Consider the following 13,568-nt stretch of genomic DNA (forward strand, 5'->3'; position numbering starts at 1 on the left):
CCTGCTCGTGTTCCTGTCCAAATGTCTATTAAATGTCATATACCCACCACCCACAGAGAAAAGGTTGCCCCTCAAGTCCTTTCTAAATCTTTCCCCTCTCACTTAAACCTACGTCCTCTAGTTTTGAACTTCCCTACTCTGAAGGCTGTGACCATTCTACGCCTCTCATGATTTTATGAGCCTCTATAAGGTCACCCCTCAGCCTCCTACATTCTAGGGAATTAAGTCCTAGCTTATCCAGTCTCTTATTACTCAGACCCTCCAGTCCTGGTAACATCTTACACGGTACATTACAAACAATGGAGCAAAACACTGCACAATAAATGAAGTTACGTGGTTTCTCGTGCCCTTCAGTTCAATTTTATTTCTGCCGGGACTTGCCAGAACTGCAAACCTATACAAGATACAATTGGAGCAATGGGGCTTCCAGGACTTTCATGAATGATGGGACCAATGCATAAATATGGAAAGAATATACAGGAACCAGAAAGGCAGTGAATTAACGTCAATTCATTTACAGAAACAAAAGACTAGACACGCAAGAGGTGGGGGTGGGGTGGGGTGGGGGACTGAGAAGGAAGGGACAGCGGCCCGGGTTCAATTCCCGCCGTTGTCTGTAAGGAGTTTGTATGTTCTCCCCGTGTCTGCGTGGGTTTCCTCCGGGTGCTCCGGTTTCCTCCCACATTCCAAAGACGTACGGGTTAGAAAGTTGTGGGCGTGCTGTGTTGGCACCGGAAGCGTGGCGACACTTGCGGGCTGCCCCCAGAACACTCTACGCAAAAGATGAATTTCACTGTGTGTTTCGATGTACATGTGACTAATAAAGAAATCTTATTATATGTAGGAATGGGATAAACTTCTCATTTTCTAAGTCAGTGGTTAGTAGATTTGCCTTAAAGCATAAGCGCCCTTTTAAATAACATAACCAAATCCTCAATTTTCTGCTACTGGAACTAATGTTAAAATCCAGCAGGTTCTTAAAAATAAGAAAAGACCAAAACAGAGGTGCCACTTGTACAAAGCAAACAGTAGCAAGGCGTAGGTCAGTCATTAGCTTCTGTAGATTCACATCTCTCAGTGCCTTAATCCTCTGAATTTGATTTGAATGCATGTATTGTTAATGTTTTTACCTTTCCAGCAAGATCCAGCCCAATAGTGCAATCTACAGCAGCTGCTCAAGTAAACAGTTGCCATAATGCAAGACACATGAAGGTCTTAAAGAGAGAACACCTGTACAACGACAGCACTACTAAGGGTTTATTGAATGAAGCCCAGTATTGAGGCAAACCTAAATCTGCTTTGCACCTGTTGAGGCTTCATCACCTCAAAAGCCATAGATTAAAGCACTGATAGCAGAAAATGGTTGGAACAAACTATCCATTCTCAACACACCTACTCCCATGCTTTCCAAAGCAATTGCACAGAGAGAGAGAGCAAGAGAGAGCGTGCGCAGAGAGAATTTTCATAAAAGCCCTGTTTAACTAATTACCAATTAGTCAGGAAGCTTGAAGTTACACCCTGAAAATAACTAAGATGTTATTACAAACAACAATGTTCAGTCCATCTAGTGCAAGAAATTCAAATCAGTATTCAACCCATGTGAGACAAACTAGGACAAAAGGTACTTGTCAATTCATTTCATGTTTGTGGCTGGATTCATCACAAAATGTTTCACTCTGTTATTCTGTCAAATAGCACCTACCTCATACTCAGGTCCTAGCCCGAAATGCCCCATGATGTTTCCAGACACTTTCCAGAGGAAGGGAATTCCTCCCAACAACAGGATAAGCTGCAAAGAAACAGCAACATTAAAACCAAAACCTATAAATATATTAAGGTATCTTTACCACAGGTACTCAGTCCAAGTTTGAGGCATGTGGGCAACAGTTACGAGTTCACTTTCATCACATCTGGGAGATTTTCAGTGCACTTCTGAAACAGAGTTCCTCAACGAATCTGTAGGCAAGGTATGCTCCAGAATCAATTTCCATGAAGCACAACTAAAACTGACATTTTCAATTTCCAGTTGAAACCAAGAGACTGGGTAACATCTTAATGTTTAACATAAAGGACCATTGACTATGTGTCCAGCAGGCGTGCATGTAAAGCATCATACTAATCACCGCTTAATAACAAGTATTTTAGTAACTAGGCCAGTTGTGTATAATTACACTGGTTGTGTGTATAATCACACATTTATAATCATTCTATATTGATGCAATATTAGCAAAAGAATCCAATATTGAAACAGGTGGGAATTATGCTGCTATTACTTAATATCTTGTGGTTCCGATTTTTTTCCTTGCTTTTTAAAATAGATATTTATAATGAAAAAACATTGACTTCAAAGAAAAGAATCCATTTGAAGGAACAAAGAAAAATGTGCATTAAACATTTTTTCAAGATCTCAAATACCCAAAGCATTTTATGGGTGACAAATGTAATTTTAAAGTGCAGTCATTTTGTAATGACAGTGATCGATATACACTGACATCTATTCATTGAAAAACTATTGGATCAAGTTCATACTTGAACATTTTTTTTTAAAAACTATTCCTCAAATATTTGCTGCTGGCTGAACTTACTTTGTCAATTTGAAACACAGTGCCAAAGTGTTTAATGCAAACATCTACCTCACTTTGCTTCTGGATTAACCCCCACCTTAAACTCTTCCTTGGAATCTAATATTGAGCCATCATTAGCAAACATTTTGGGGTCCAAGTCCATAGCTCCCTGAAAGTGGCTACACAAGTAGATAGGGTGGTAAAGAAGGCATCCTTGCCTTCATCGGTCAAGGCATTAAGTCTGGAAGTCATGTTGCAGCTGTATAAAGCTTTGATCAGGCTGCACTTGGAGTATTGTGTGCAATTCTGGTCACCCCATTACAGGCTTTGAAAAAGGTGCAGAAGAGGTTTACCAGGACAACTTGGACTAGAATGTATGAGCCCTAAGAAGAGGTTGGACAAACATGGGTTGTTTTCTCTGGAGCGGAGGCTATGGAGAGACCTAATAGAAGTTTATAAAATGATGAGAGACAATAGATAGGGCACACAGTCAGCCTTTTTCCCAGGGTCAAATATGAGAGGACATGCATTTAAGGCGAGGGGGAAAAGCTTAAAAGGAGACGTGCAGGAGTGGTAGTTGCCTGGAACGGGCTGCCGGGGTAGTGGTGGAAGCAGGCATAATAGTGGCATTTAAGAGGCTGTTAGACACATGAATGAGCTTGGCGCAGACATTGTGGGCCAGAGAGCCTGTTCCTGTGCTGTTGTACATTCTATCCCCACTTCTGACCTTTTGAAAGAAAGAAGGCCATCAATGAAGCAGCTGAAAATGGTTGGGCTCAGCACACTGCACCAAGGATGCCCTGGAGCTGGGATGATTGACCTCTGACAAACACAACAGTCAACCTTTGTGCTTGATACACCTTCAACCAGTGGAGAATTTTCCCTCTGATGTCTTAAAATCAGTGGTCCTAGAACCGCTGGAAACCTCTACTGGACACTTCCCAACTATTTCTCTGTTACTCTCAGCTTCCTGTTAACCAATTTTACATTCATGCTGCTACAATCCTTCTCATTCCATCGGCTACTATGTTGATGATCAGTTTATTATCCAGCACTTTATCAAACACCTTTTAAAAGGAATCAGCAACATTCCCCTCAGTTGATCCTCTATTACTTCAAAATCTTACTGCTCGTTGGACATCCCTTGCCTTTTACAAATCCAAACCAGCTCTCTGATCTATCAGCACTGGTCCAATTAACAGATAAATCCATTCCACCATCGAGGAACAACTAAACTAACTGTCCTTACCAGGTTTCCCTTTATACCCTTTTTTAAACAAGCATGTAATCAATCTTCAGGCACTGCCCATGGATTTGTAGAAGTTTGGAAGATTACAATTTCCTCTATTACTTGCCACAGTAATCCAAGATGCATCCCACCTGGACCAGGAGATTTACCCATTTCAATGCAACCAGCCTTTCCAATAACTCCTCTCCCGAATGTCAACATCTTCAGTTGCTAAGCCTTCAGCAGCACCATCTTCCTTTTAAAGACTGATGTGAAGAACATATTTTAGTGCCTCAACCATACCCTCTGCCTCCTGGTGTAGATCTCCTTTAGGTCTCTGAGCAGCCCTGCATCTCCTCTTAGTCCTGTTCACATGTTCTAAATGGAACTTAAGTCAGGTTTTTGATGGCTATAATCAATCTAACATAAACACTCAAAGCCATACTTGGACCCAATTCCAGATTTACCGATCAATTGTCAGAAAGACCGATTGCTCTGCTTTTTGATTTCATGATTTACATACTCAACCAGTGAAGACCAAAGTAGTTTTAAAGGCAAAAACAAAAGTACATCTAATCCCACAACATAATATATCCAGTTTCACGCACACCACGTCAGGCAGCATCTGCGGAAAGAGAGAAAGTTAACACCAACTCCATTCCTTTCTGCACAGCTGCTCAGTATTTCTTTTTTTGAAAAAAAGATTTCTAGCAATAGCAGTTCTTGTTTGATTTTCATCTCTCTCACTTATAACCTGCTACTTATGAAAGAAAACCTTGCTAATCCAAGAAAATGCAATTTAGCTACAAGATTTTAATGGCTATTTAGAGAATGTGGTGACAGTGAATGAGAGAGATAACTGGAGGTTGGAAAAAATGAAAGCAAGGTCTTAATTTATCTTCTAGGTCAGTCACCACAATTCTACACACCAATGGCTACAACCGTTTCAAGAACACGAGCGCTACTCACCGTTCCCTCGGTTTCTGAATAAAGCCCAGACCAGAATCCAAAGTTACTTTTATCCAGCTGGTAGAGACGAGATTTCTCAAATGTTTCAGAGTCCATGATCATCCCCAGTTCCTCTGGGACCAGTGTGGTGTCTCTATATGTCTTGCGCTAAATAATAGGAAAACAGATATTAGCAAGAGGAAAGTATTCCTACTCTGCCCCTAATTCCCTCCCTGACAATTTATGCTGATGTGGAGTTTCACAACTGATCCTTCATTAGAGAGGGTCACTTTTACGCCCGAGATTAGGTTCTTTGACGTAGGCACAACAAAGTGACCCAATCCACTTTTTAAAAACATTATCTGACAATAATCAAGTGGAAAATCCTAACTGACTGCACCTCTCCCTCACTAGGACACACGATATTCAACCGCAGTGCCTCAACCACATTAACTGATTCAGCACGGACCCGTGAGCCTGGAATCTTGCACAAGTCCACATTCAATAACGCCTTCATTCACTAAATACTGGTAAACTGTGAACTAAATAAATCACTCAGTAGAGTTAGGCACTGGGGAAATCAAACAAGGTTGTGAACATGAGACCCAGGATCCGCCGTGATGTTAATCAAACGGTAAGATATCTTTATTAGTCACATGTACATCGAAGGGCACAGTGAAATGCATCTTTTGCGTAGTGTTCTGGGGGCAGCCCACAAGTGTCACCACGCTTCCGGTGCCAACATAGCATGCCCACAACTTCCTAACCCGTACGCCTTTGGAATGTGGGAGGAAACCTGAGCACCCAGAGGAAACCCGAGCACCCAGAGGAAACCCACACAGTCATGGGGAGAACGTACAAACTCCTTACACACAGCAGCCAGAATTGAACCTGGGTCGCTGGCGCTGTAATAGTGTTACGCTAACCGCTACACTGCTGTGCCTGTACACAAGAACATGGGATAAAAACATACGGAAGGGGAGCAGGCCAACAAGCACTCAAAACCTACTTCACCATCTAAGATCTTCCATTTCACCATCATTTCCCCACACTATCCCCCTCAGTTCCTTTAATATCCAGAAATCTATCAGTTTGAGATTAATTCAGTGATGGGGCCTCCACGTCTAAGGTAGAGAACTCCAAACATTCACCACTCTCTGCACGAGGGCATTTCTCCACAGCTCAGCCTGAAGCAGCCTACTACCCCTTCCCCAGAGACTGCAACCCGTGGTTCTAGACTCCTCCGCATCCTCCTTGTATCCAGCCTGTGGAGCCCCGAAAAGATTTTGCAAGTTTCACTAAGATCTTTTGCCATTTATAGATTCTAGACAAGACAGCCCTAGTCTACTCTCAGAGCACACCCACTATCCCTAGAACCAGTCTAATGAATCTTCACTGCACTCACTCCAAGCCTAGCACATCCATACTTAGGCAAGGAGACCAAAAGGGTTCACAATGCTCTAGGTGGTGCAAGGCCCGATAAAATTGCAGTAATACTTCCATATTGCTGTAATAAAGGCCAACATACCATATACCTCACTAATCACTCATTACATCTGCATGTTGGCTTTCTGTTGACAGCACACCTGAACATCAACACTACCCAATCTCTCACCATTTATAAAGTATTCTGCTTTCTGTTTTGCCCAACGTCACATTTTTTCCACTGCCATTTCTTCACCCACTCACTTGGCTTGTCCATATCTCCTTGAACAATCTTTACACCCTCTCCCGCATTCAAACCCTCCTTAGCCAATTCATTGGTATCCATTGCAAATCGCTGGGGCCCAAACACCAACTCAGAATCAGATTTTATTATCACTGACGTATATTGTGAAATTTGTTGTTTTGAGGCAACAGTACAGTGCAAAGACATTAAAATTACTACAAGTTACAAAAATAAATAAATAGTGCAAAAGAGGAATAATGAGGGAGTGCTCATGGGTTCATGGACCATTCAGAAATCTGACGGCAGAGAGGAAGAAGCTGTTCCTGAAATGTTGAGTGTGGGTCTTCAGGCTCCTGTACCTCCTCCCCAATGGTAATAACGAGAAGAGGGCATGTCCTGGATTGTGAGGGTTGTTAATGATGGATGCCACCTTCTTGAGGCACCGCCTCTTGAAGGTGTCTTTGATGGTGGGGAGGGTTGTGCCCGTGATGGAGCTGGCTGAGTCTACAACCCTCTGCAACCTTGGTGCTAGAAATCAAAAAGCAGTGAAGAGAAATCTTTACAGCACAGAAACAGTCCATGCCATCCAGTATGCAACAATCCATATTGAGGGCAGCCATGTAGTGTAGTGGTTAGCGTAACGCTATTACAGCCCCAGCGACCCGGGTTCAATTCCGGTCACTGTCTCTAAGGAGTTTGTACATTCTCCCGTGTCTGCGTGGGTTTCCTCCGATATTCCAAAGGCGTACGGGTTAGGAAGTTGTGGGCATGCTATGTTGACGCTGGAAGCATGGCGACACTTGCGGGCTGCCCCCAGAACACTCTATGCAAAAGATCCATTTCACTGTGTGCTTCGAAGTACATGTGGCTAATAAAGATACCTTGGATCTTAATATCTTCAGCCCATCTTCCAGCACTTGGCCCATAGCCTTCAATGCCTAGGTGATTTTTAAGTGTTTGTTTAGACAATTCTTAAATGCCGTCAGCTTCCACCACTCTCTCTGGCAGTGTATTCCAGGTACTCACCGCACTTGGGTGAAAAATGCCCCCCGCAGACCTCCTCTAGATGTCTTACCCCTTACCACGTCCTCCAGCTTTATCTACTGCTTGGGCACTACCTGCTTTGATACTTGGCTTTCCTACAACGTAGCTCTTTCACACAAGCTCTGGCGATGAATGTCGTATGCAGATGGACCAAGGAGAAAGCGTTAGGGTCAAACTCCTCAGCAGACGGTGAAATGTGCCGAATCTTCAGCGGACAATTTTTCCCTCATGAGTCATCAACGGCACCAGTAAACTCGCAGGTCAGCTGAGATCTGCCAACTCAACCCAGATCAGGTACTACTGTGCCAGGAGGAAGAATCCTTTGTCCCTCTCCATGGTCCATTAACCTGCTGACATTTAAGGATTTAAATTGTGTGTTGGACAGCCTGCAGTGTCTCTGAAGCCACCAACAATCCTTGCCAAATTTTTCTCCATCCCAATTTCCAAAAACTTTCTATCCTGGGATGACCTCAGAAGTCATCATCCCAGGGTAGAAAGTCTTGGGAAATTGAGAAAACTGGGATAGGGCAAAATTGGCCCAAAATGTCGGTGGCTTTACTTCTCCACAAAGATAGTTTTCTAATGGTACACCAGAGCATCAAAATGCAAGCACAAGGTGATGCAAACTGATTCCCTTTACAGTGTGTTACAAACTTAAGTTGTATTGAGTAGCTGGACACAATGTTGCACAGAGGGGAGATTTCTTTAAATAAGAGGAATAGGTACCCCAAATAGTCACTACAGTTGCAAAAGTGTCCAACTGACTTTCACCTCAACTGCTGTTAGTCTTCGATGTCAAATTGCACATTATCCCAGTCAGCACAGGAAATCTCTCACCATCCCCAATCCCAGTTTTCACTTCCACTTTCCTATGGATTCCATTTCTTCCTCCAGAGGATCTGTCCCAGATGTTACATCAGTCTAATGCAGTTAAATTTAATACCTGATACAACTGCTCTAACTTACAAAAGAGATAGGCAACGAAATCAATAGTAAATTCTATTATTGTACTCTAAACAAACACTGCATTTTTAAAAAATGAACCGTATCCTTAAAGAAGCATCAAAACTTGCAAGTAATCCTAGACCTTGACATTGTGAGAACCAGTAACAGAATAGAATTCATCTTCTTGTCCTATCCTAATTTTAAAAAAGTGAAATAACCAAAATATCCCTCAGTTAGAGTTCAATGACTATACTCCACTCTAACAGATAGAGATTACAAGTGTCCCTCTTTCACTCATTCAACATCTACATAGCGTGATTGGGATCATGGGAGGGTAAATTGCAACTTACAGTTTCTCTTTTTTGTAAAAAAATATGATTTTCTAATGGCACACCGGAGCATCGAAACGTGAGCACAAGGAGATGTGAGTGGGTTGCCTTTTGTTACAACGTGTTACAAACTGTGACATTGTGTCCAGCTGCTCGATACAATGTTGCAGGGGGTTTGGGGGGAAAGAGAGAGAGAGAGAGAGAGAGAGAGGCCCCAAGGTGGGGAAGTTCCCTCCCCTGATGCTGCCCCCGCCCCAGCCCCCTCTCCAGAAACCCCCCTCCCTCCCCAGCCCCATCCCCCGGCTTCCTCCCCCAGCTCCCTCCCCCCTCCCCAGGCTTCCACCCCCTCCACATTCCTCCCCCAACTCCCCCCTCCCCCAGCTCCCTCCCCCCACCCCCCACATTCCTCCCCCCCACTCCCCCCCTCCCCAGCCCCATCCCCCGGCTTCCTCCCCCAGCTCCCTCCCCAGGCTCCCACCCCCCCCCCACATTCCTCCCCCCACTCCCCCCTCCCCCAGCTCCCTCCCCCCACTCCCCCCCTCCCCCAGCCCCATCCCCCCACTCCCCCCTCCCCCAGCCCCATCCCCCGGCTCCCTCCCCCCACCCCCCCCACATTCCTCCCCCCCCCCAGCCCTCACTGGGGGCCCGGGCCTGGCCTCACCCACCTGCCGCTGGGCCAGGTAGGCCTCCCACAGGTACACGGCCCAGGAGAAGAGCAGCACCGAGTAGAAGATCTGGTTCTCGGTGTCTAGTTCTGCCACGGCCTCGATCATGATCCCGGCCACTTCCGTCCCCACACAACACGTTCCCAATGAATAACTCGGCCCTCGGCTGCTGCAAATCAAGGGGACGGTTTCTATGGAAACAACCCGGATTCCTGCGCTGAGTTTTCTCCTCTTTCTCTTTAACTGTAATTTTATTGATTTTTCCCCCCAACTCCTTGGGCTCCTCAATCACCGACCCGGCCCTTGATGCCGGCTGAGCTACACTTAAATCAGTCCGGGCGGACAGGAAGTTGGAGGGTTAGGATGCTTCGTTCCAGCGTTCATCCTGAGTCCCCACAGACAAAGGGAGGGGGGGGGGGGTGCTCTTCTTTACAAATGCAATAACATGCAGAGGTGTGATTTTAAAAAAACCTTATTATTGTACAGTGTGGTACAGTGGTTATTTAATAGAAGAGTAATGACTTCATGGCGTTTCTATAGTGTCATTTAATCAAAGTAATAATATGTGACAAAGACATGAGGGATTCTGCAGATGCTGGAACACACACAACACGCTGGAGGAAATCAGCAGGTCAGGCAACATCTATGGAGGGAAGTAAGCAGTCGATATTTCAAGTCGAGACCCTTCCTCAGGACTGGAAAGGAAGAGGGCACCATTTTTAGATGAGCAAACTAGACACCAAATCACTTTAAAACAAAACAAGTTCAATAAAACACTTGGACCCGAGTCCAAATGTGCCCGGGTGCCAGCTAGGATATGTTCAAGGGAGGACAGGAAGAGACGACCACAGGTGTCACATCTCATTCATCGCCTACAAAGTAAAATTTGCACCAAGGCCGACCTGTGTAAAGTATATTGCAGCAACACCCAAGACGCTGGAGGAACTCAGCAGGTCAGGCAGCATCTGTAGAAGGAAAGGGACAGTCGACATTTCAGGAATTCCTCCAGCATCAGATTCCAGCACCTGCAGACTCTTGGAATTGGTTTATTATTGTCACTCGTACCGAGGTACAGTGAAAAACTTGTCTTGCATACTGATCCATTTATTACACAGTGCATCGAGGTAGTACAGGGTAAAACATTGCAGAATACAGAATAGAGTGTCACAGCTACAGAGAAAGTGCAGGTAAACAATAAGGTGCAAGGTCATAACGAGGTAGATTGTGAGGTCAAGAGTCCATCTTATCGTACTAGGGAACCATTCAATAGTTTTATAACCGTGGGATAGAAGCTGTCCTTGAGCCTGGTGGTACATGCTTTCATGCTTTTGTACCTTCTGCCCAATGGGAGGGAGGGGGAGAAGAGAGAATTGCCAGGATGGGTGGGGTCTTTGATTATGTTGGCTGCTTTACCGAGGCAGCAAGAAGTGTAGACAGAGTCCATGGAGGGGAGGCTTGTGTCTCCTGTATAAACTATATTGGTTGCTGGTGCCCCTACACCTCCTCCCTCACCACCATTCATGGCCCTAAACAGTCCTTCCAGGTGAGCCATGCTTCACCTGTGAATCTAAGGGTGTCATTTATTGCATCCGGTGCTCCCGGTGCAGCCTCCTGTACATTGGTGAGATCCGACGCAGATTGGGTGACCACTTCGTCGAGCACCTTCGTTCCGTCCGCCACAACAGCCAGGATCTCCTGGTAGCCAGCCACTTCAATTCCACATCCCACTCCCACACTGACATGTCTATCCACGGCCTCCTCTACTGCCACGTTGAGGCCAGGCGCAGGTTGGAGGAACTAACACCTCATATTCCGCCTTGGGAGTCTCCAACCTGACGGCCTCAACATCGATTTCTCCAACTTCCGATAACCCCTCCCCCTCTTATCCCCCCCCCTTTGTTTTCCCTCATTCCTGTGGCCCCCTCACCCCTTCTCTTTCACCTCCCCCACCCTCACAACCTGCCCATCTCCTCCCTCTGGTTCCCCACCTCCTTCCCATTATTCCATGGTCCACTGTCCTCTCCCACCGGATTCCTTCTTCTTCAGCCCTTTGCCTCTTCTGTCTCTCACCCGCCAGCTTCTCACACCACTCCCTTTCACCTCCCCTCCCCCACCCACCTACCTTCCCCCTCTCACCTGGACTCACCTATCACCTGCTAGCTGGTGCTCCTCCCCTTGCCCCCACCTTTTTATTCTGGCTTCTGCCCTCTTCCTTTCCAGTCCTGATGAAGGGTCTCAACCGAAAAAGTCGACTGTTTATTTCCCTCCATAGATGCTGCCCGACCCGCTGAGTCCCTCCAGCATTTTGTGTGTTCGTTGCTCCAGATTCCAGCATCTGCACAATCTCTTGTGTGAGCCCATCTCCTGATGTTTTGTCTTAGAATAGGACCATAATGGTCAAAACATATTAGGTATTGTTAAAAGAAAAAGAATGACTTATATCTATGCAACACTTACGTCTTTTCCTGAGTGTTCACATGGCCAAGGCTTTGATTGGCTCTAAGCTTTCAGGAGACAAACTTGGCTCAGTTATAAGTGCTGAAGTGAAATATCAGCTGTGAGGAGAGCAAATGGAGTCATTTGACCAAAATGTAGAAAACACAACAGTCAATCTGTGCACAGCAACATCCCAAAATCAGCAGTAACAAAGATACTAGATTTTTTTAATTCACTCTACTTGAGAAATAAATATCGGCCAAGAATAACTACCCTGCTCTTCAAAAAAAAGTGCCACGGGATCTTTTACATTCATTTGAGAGAGCAGGACTCAGTTTGAGAAGATAGGACCTCTAACAATGTCATAGTCCCTCAACACCACACTGAGTGTGTGCCTCAATTTTTATGCTGAAGTCTCCAGAGGAGGTGTTGAGTCCTCAGCCTTCTGACTCAGAAGCAGAAGTGCAGCCTCTGAGCCACGCCTGTTTATTGCAAGAGATCAGTGTGACCTATAAGTGCACCATCATGTGCAAGTCTCATGTTACTAAGCGATCTCAAATGGCATTGCAGTCTGAAAGTGTTGGCCAGATTACAGGTGAAAGATGTTAGAGGGCAGTGTATTATTAGAGCAGCATGCTCTTTAAACAGGAGCTAAACACTGAGATCATTTTATAACACTGTCAAAATAGCACTGCCTGCTCTGCAAGCATTTCTAGCACTCAACAGCACTGACATGGATTTCGGAACTTCACCATGTGTCATTGTTTGGTTTCTCTCCCTCTAACTATCTTCATTAATCCAACAACCAGGCGGCTCCATAAATACAGCATCACCTCGACAACCCTGGCCACACACCACTAGAGATATTCCTATCCACTCTTTCCGCTCACTCTCTGCAGCTTAAACCCAACTTGTTTCCTCTCTTTCCCACTTCTAGTGAAGCGTCTTCAACCCGAAACATGAACTCTGTTTCTCGTTCCACAGATGCTGCCTGACCTGTCGAGTATTTCCAGCATTCCCTGCTTTTATTTAGGTCAGGATAACTGTTTGGGAAGCAGTGGAGAGTTAGCTGGAGCAGTTTGGTGAAGGATGTGGGGGAATTAAAAATTAACAATTTCTCATCAATTCTTCTCATCAGTAGTATTCCAGTTTGCAAAGATAGACAGGCTAAATCTGTACCCACCCTCACACCGAGATGGGAACTTGTATTAAAGTCAAAGTCAAACTCGAGTTTAATGTCACATGCACAAGTACATGTGTGCACAGGTGCAATGAAAACCTTCTTTGCAGCAGCATCATAGGCACAGAGCATCATATAAGCAGCATTCCTGAGAAAAACATAAATTAAACATAAATAAAACACAGTTTGTACAAGAAAGAACACGATTAGAACAAAAAAAAGTCTATTTTAGTGCAAAGTGATCAGAGTGATCACAGTGTTGCTAAATTCTGGTGATTAGGGGTTTGCCATTTGGCTCAAGAACTGAATGGTTGAAGGGGCTGTTTTGAACCTGGTGGTGTGGGACTTCAGGCTTCTGCACCTCCTGCCAATGGTACCTGCGAGAAGATGGCATGGCCCGGATGGTGAGGATCTTTGATGATGGATGTTGCCATCTTGAGGTATGATCTTTCTCATACATTGTCTCATCAGTTGATTGAGTATTGTTTCTTTTGAATTAAGGATGTTTGATTAGAAACCAGGTCCTTACAAAATAGCAATACAAATGCTACAATGGTCAT

The 13,568-nt window shown here is 44.9% G+C and overlaps 1 protein-coding gene across 1 annotated transcript in view; it reads right to left on the reverse strand.

Annotated features, from left to right (window-relative positions):
- The window catches only part of zmpste24 (zinc metallopeptidase, STE24 homolog), a 28,734-nt gene extending 18,935 nt beyond the window's left edge, over window positions 1-9,799 (reverse strand). The window contains exons 1-3 of the mRNA XM_052036268.1: window positions 9,393-9,799; window positions 4,762-4,908; window positions 1,703-1,789 (exon numbers count right to left, since the gene is read on the reverse strand). Of these exons, the coding sequence (XP_051892228.1) occupies window positions 1,703-1,789; window positions 4,762-4,908; window positions 9,393-9,500 (342 nt within the window). The 5' untranslated portion in view covers window positions 9,501-9,799. The remainder of the gene's footprint in view (window positions 1-1,702; window positions 1,790-4,761; window positions 4,909-9,392) is intronic.
- Window positions 9,800-13,568: the final 3,769 nt, after the last annotated feature.

Source organism: Pristis pectinata, chromosome 22 (assembly GCF_009764475.1).
Source record: "Pristis pectinata isolate sPriPec2 chromosome 22, sPriPec2.1.pri, whole genome shotgun sequence".
NCBI lineage: Eukaryota > Metazoa > Chordata > Chondrichthyes > Rhinopristiformes > Pristidae > Pristis > Pristis pectinata.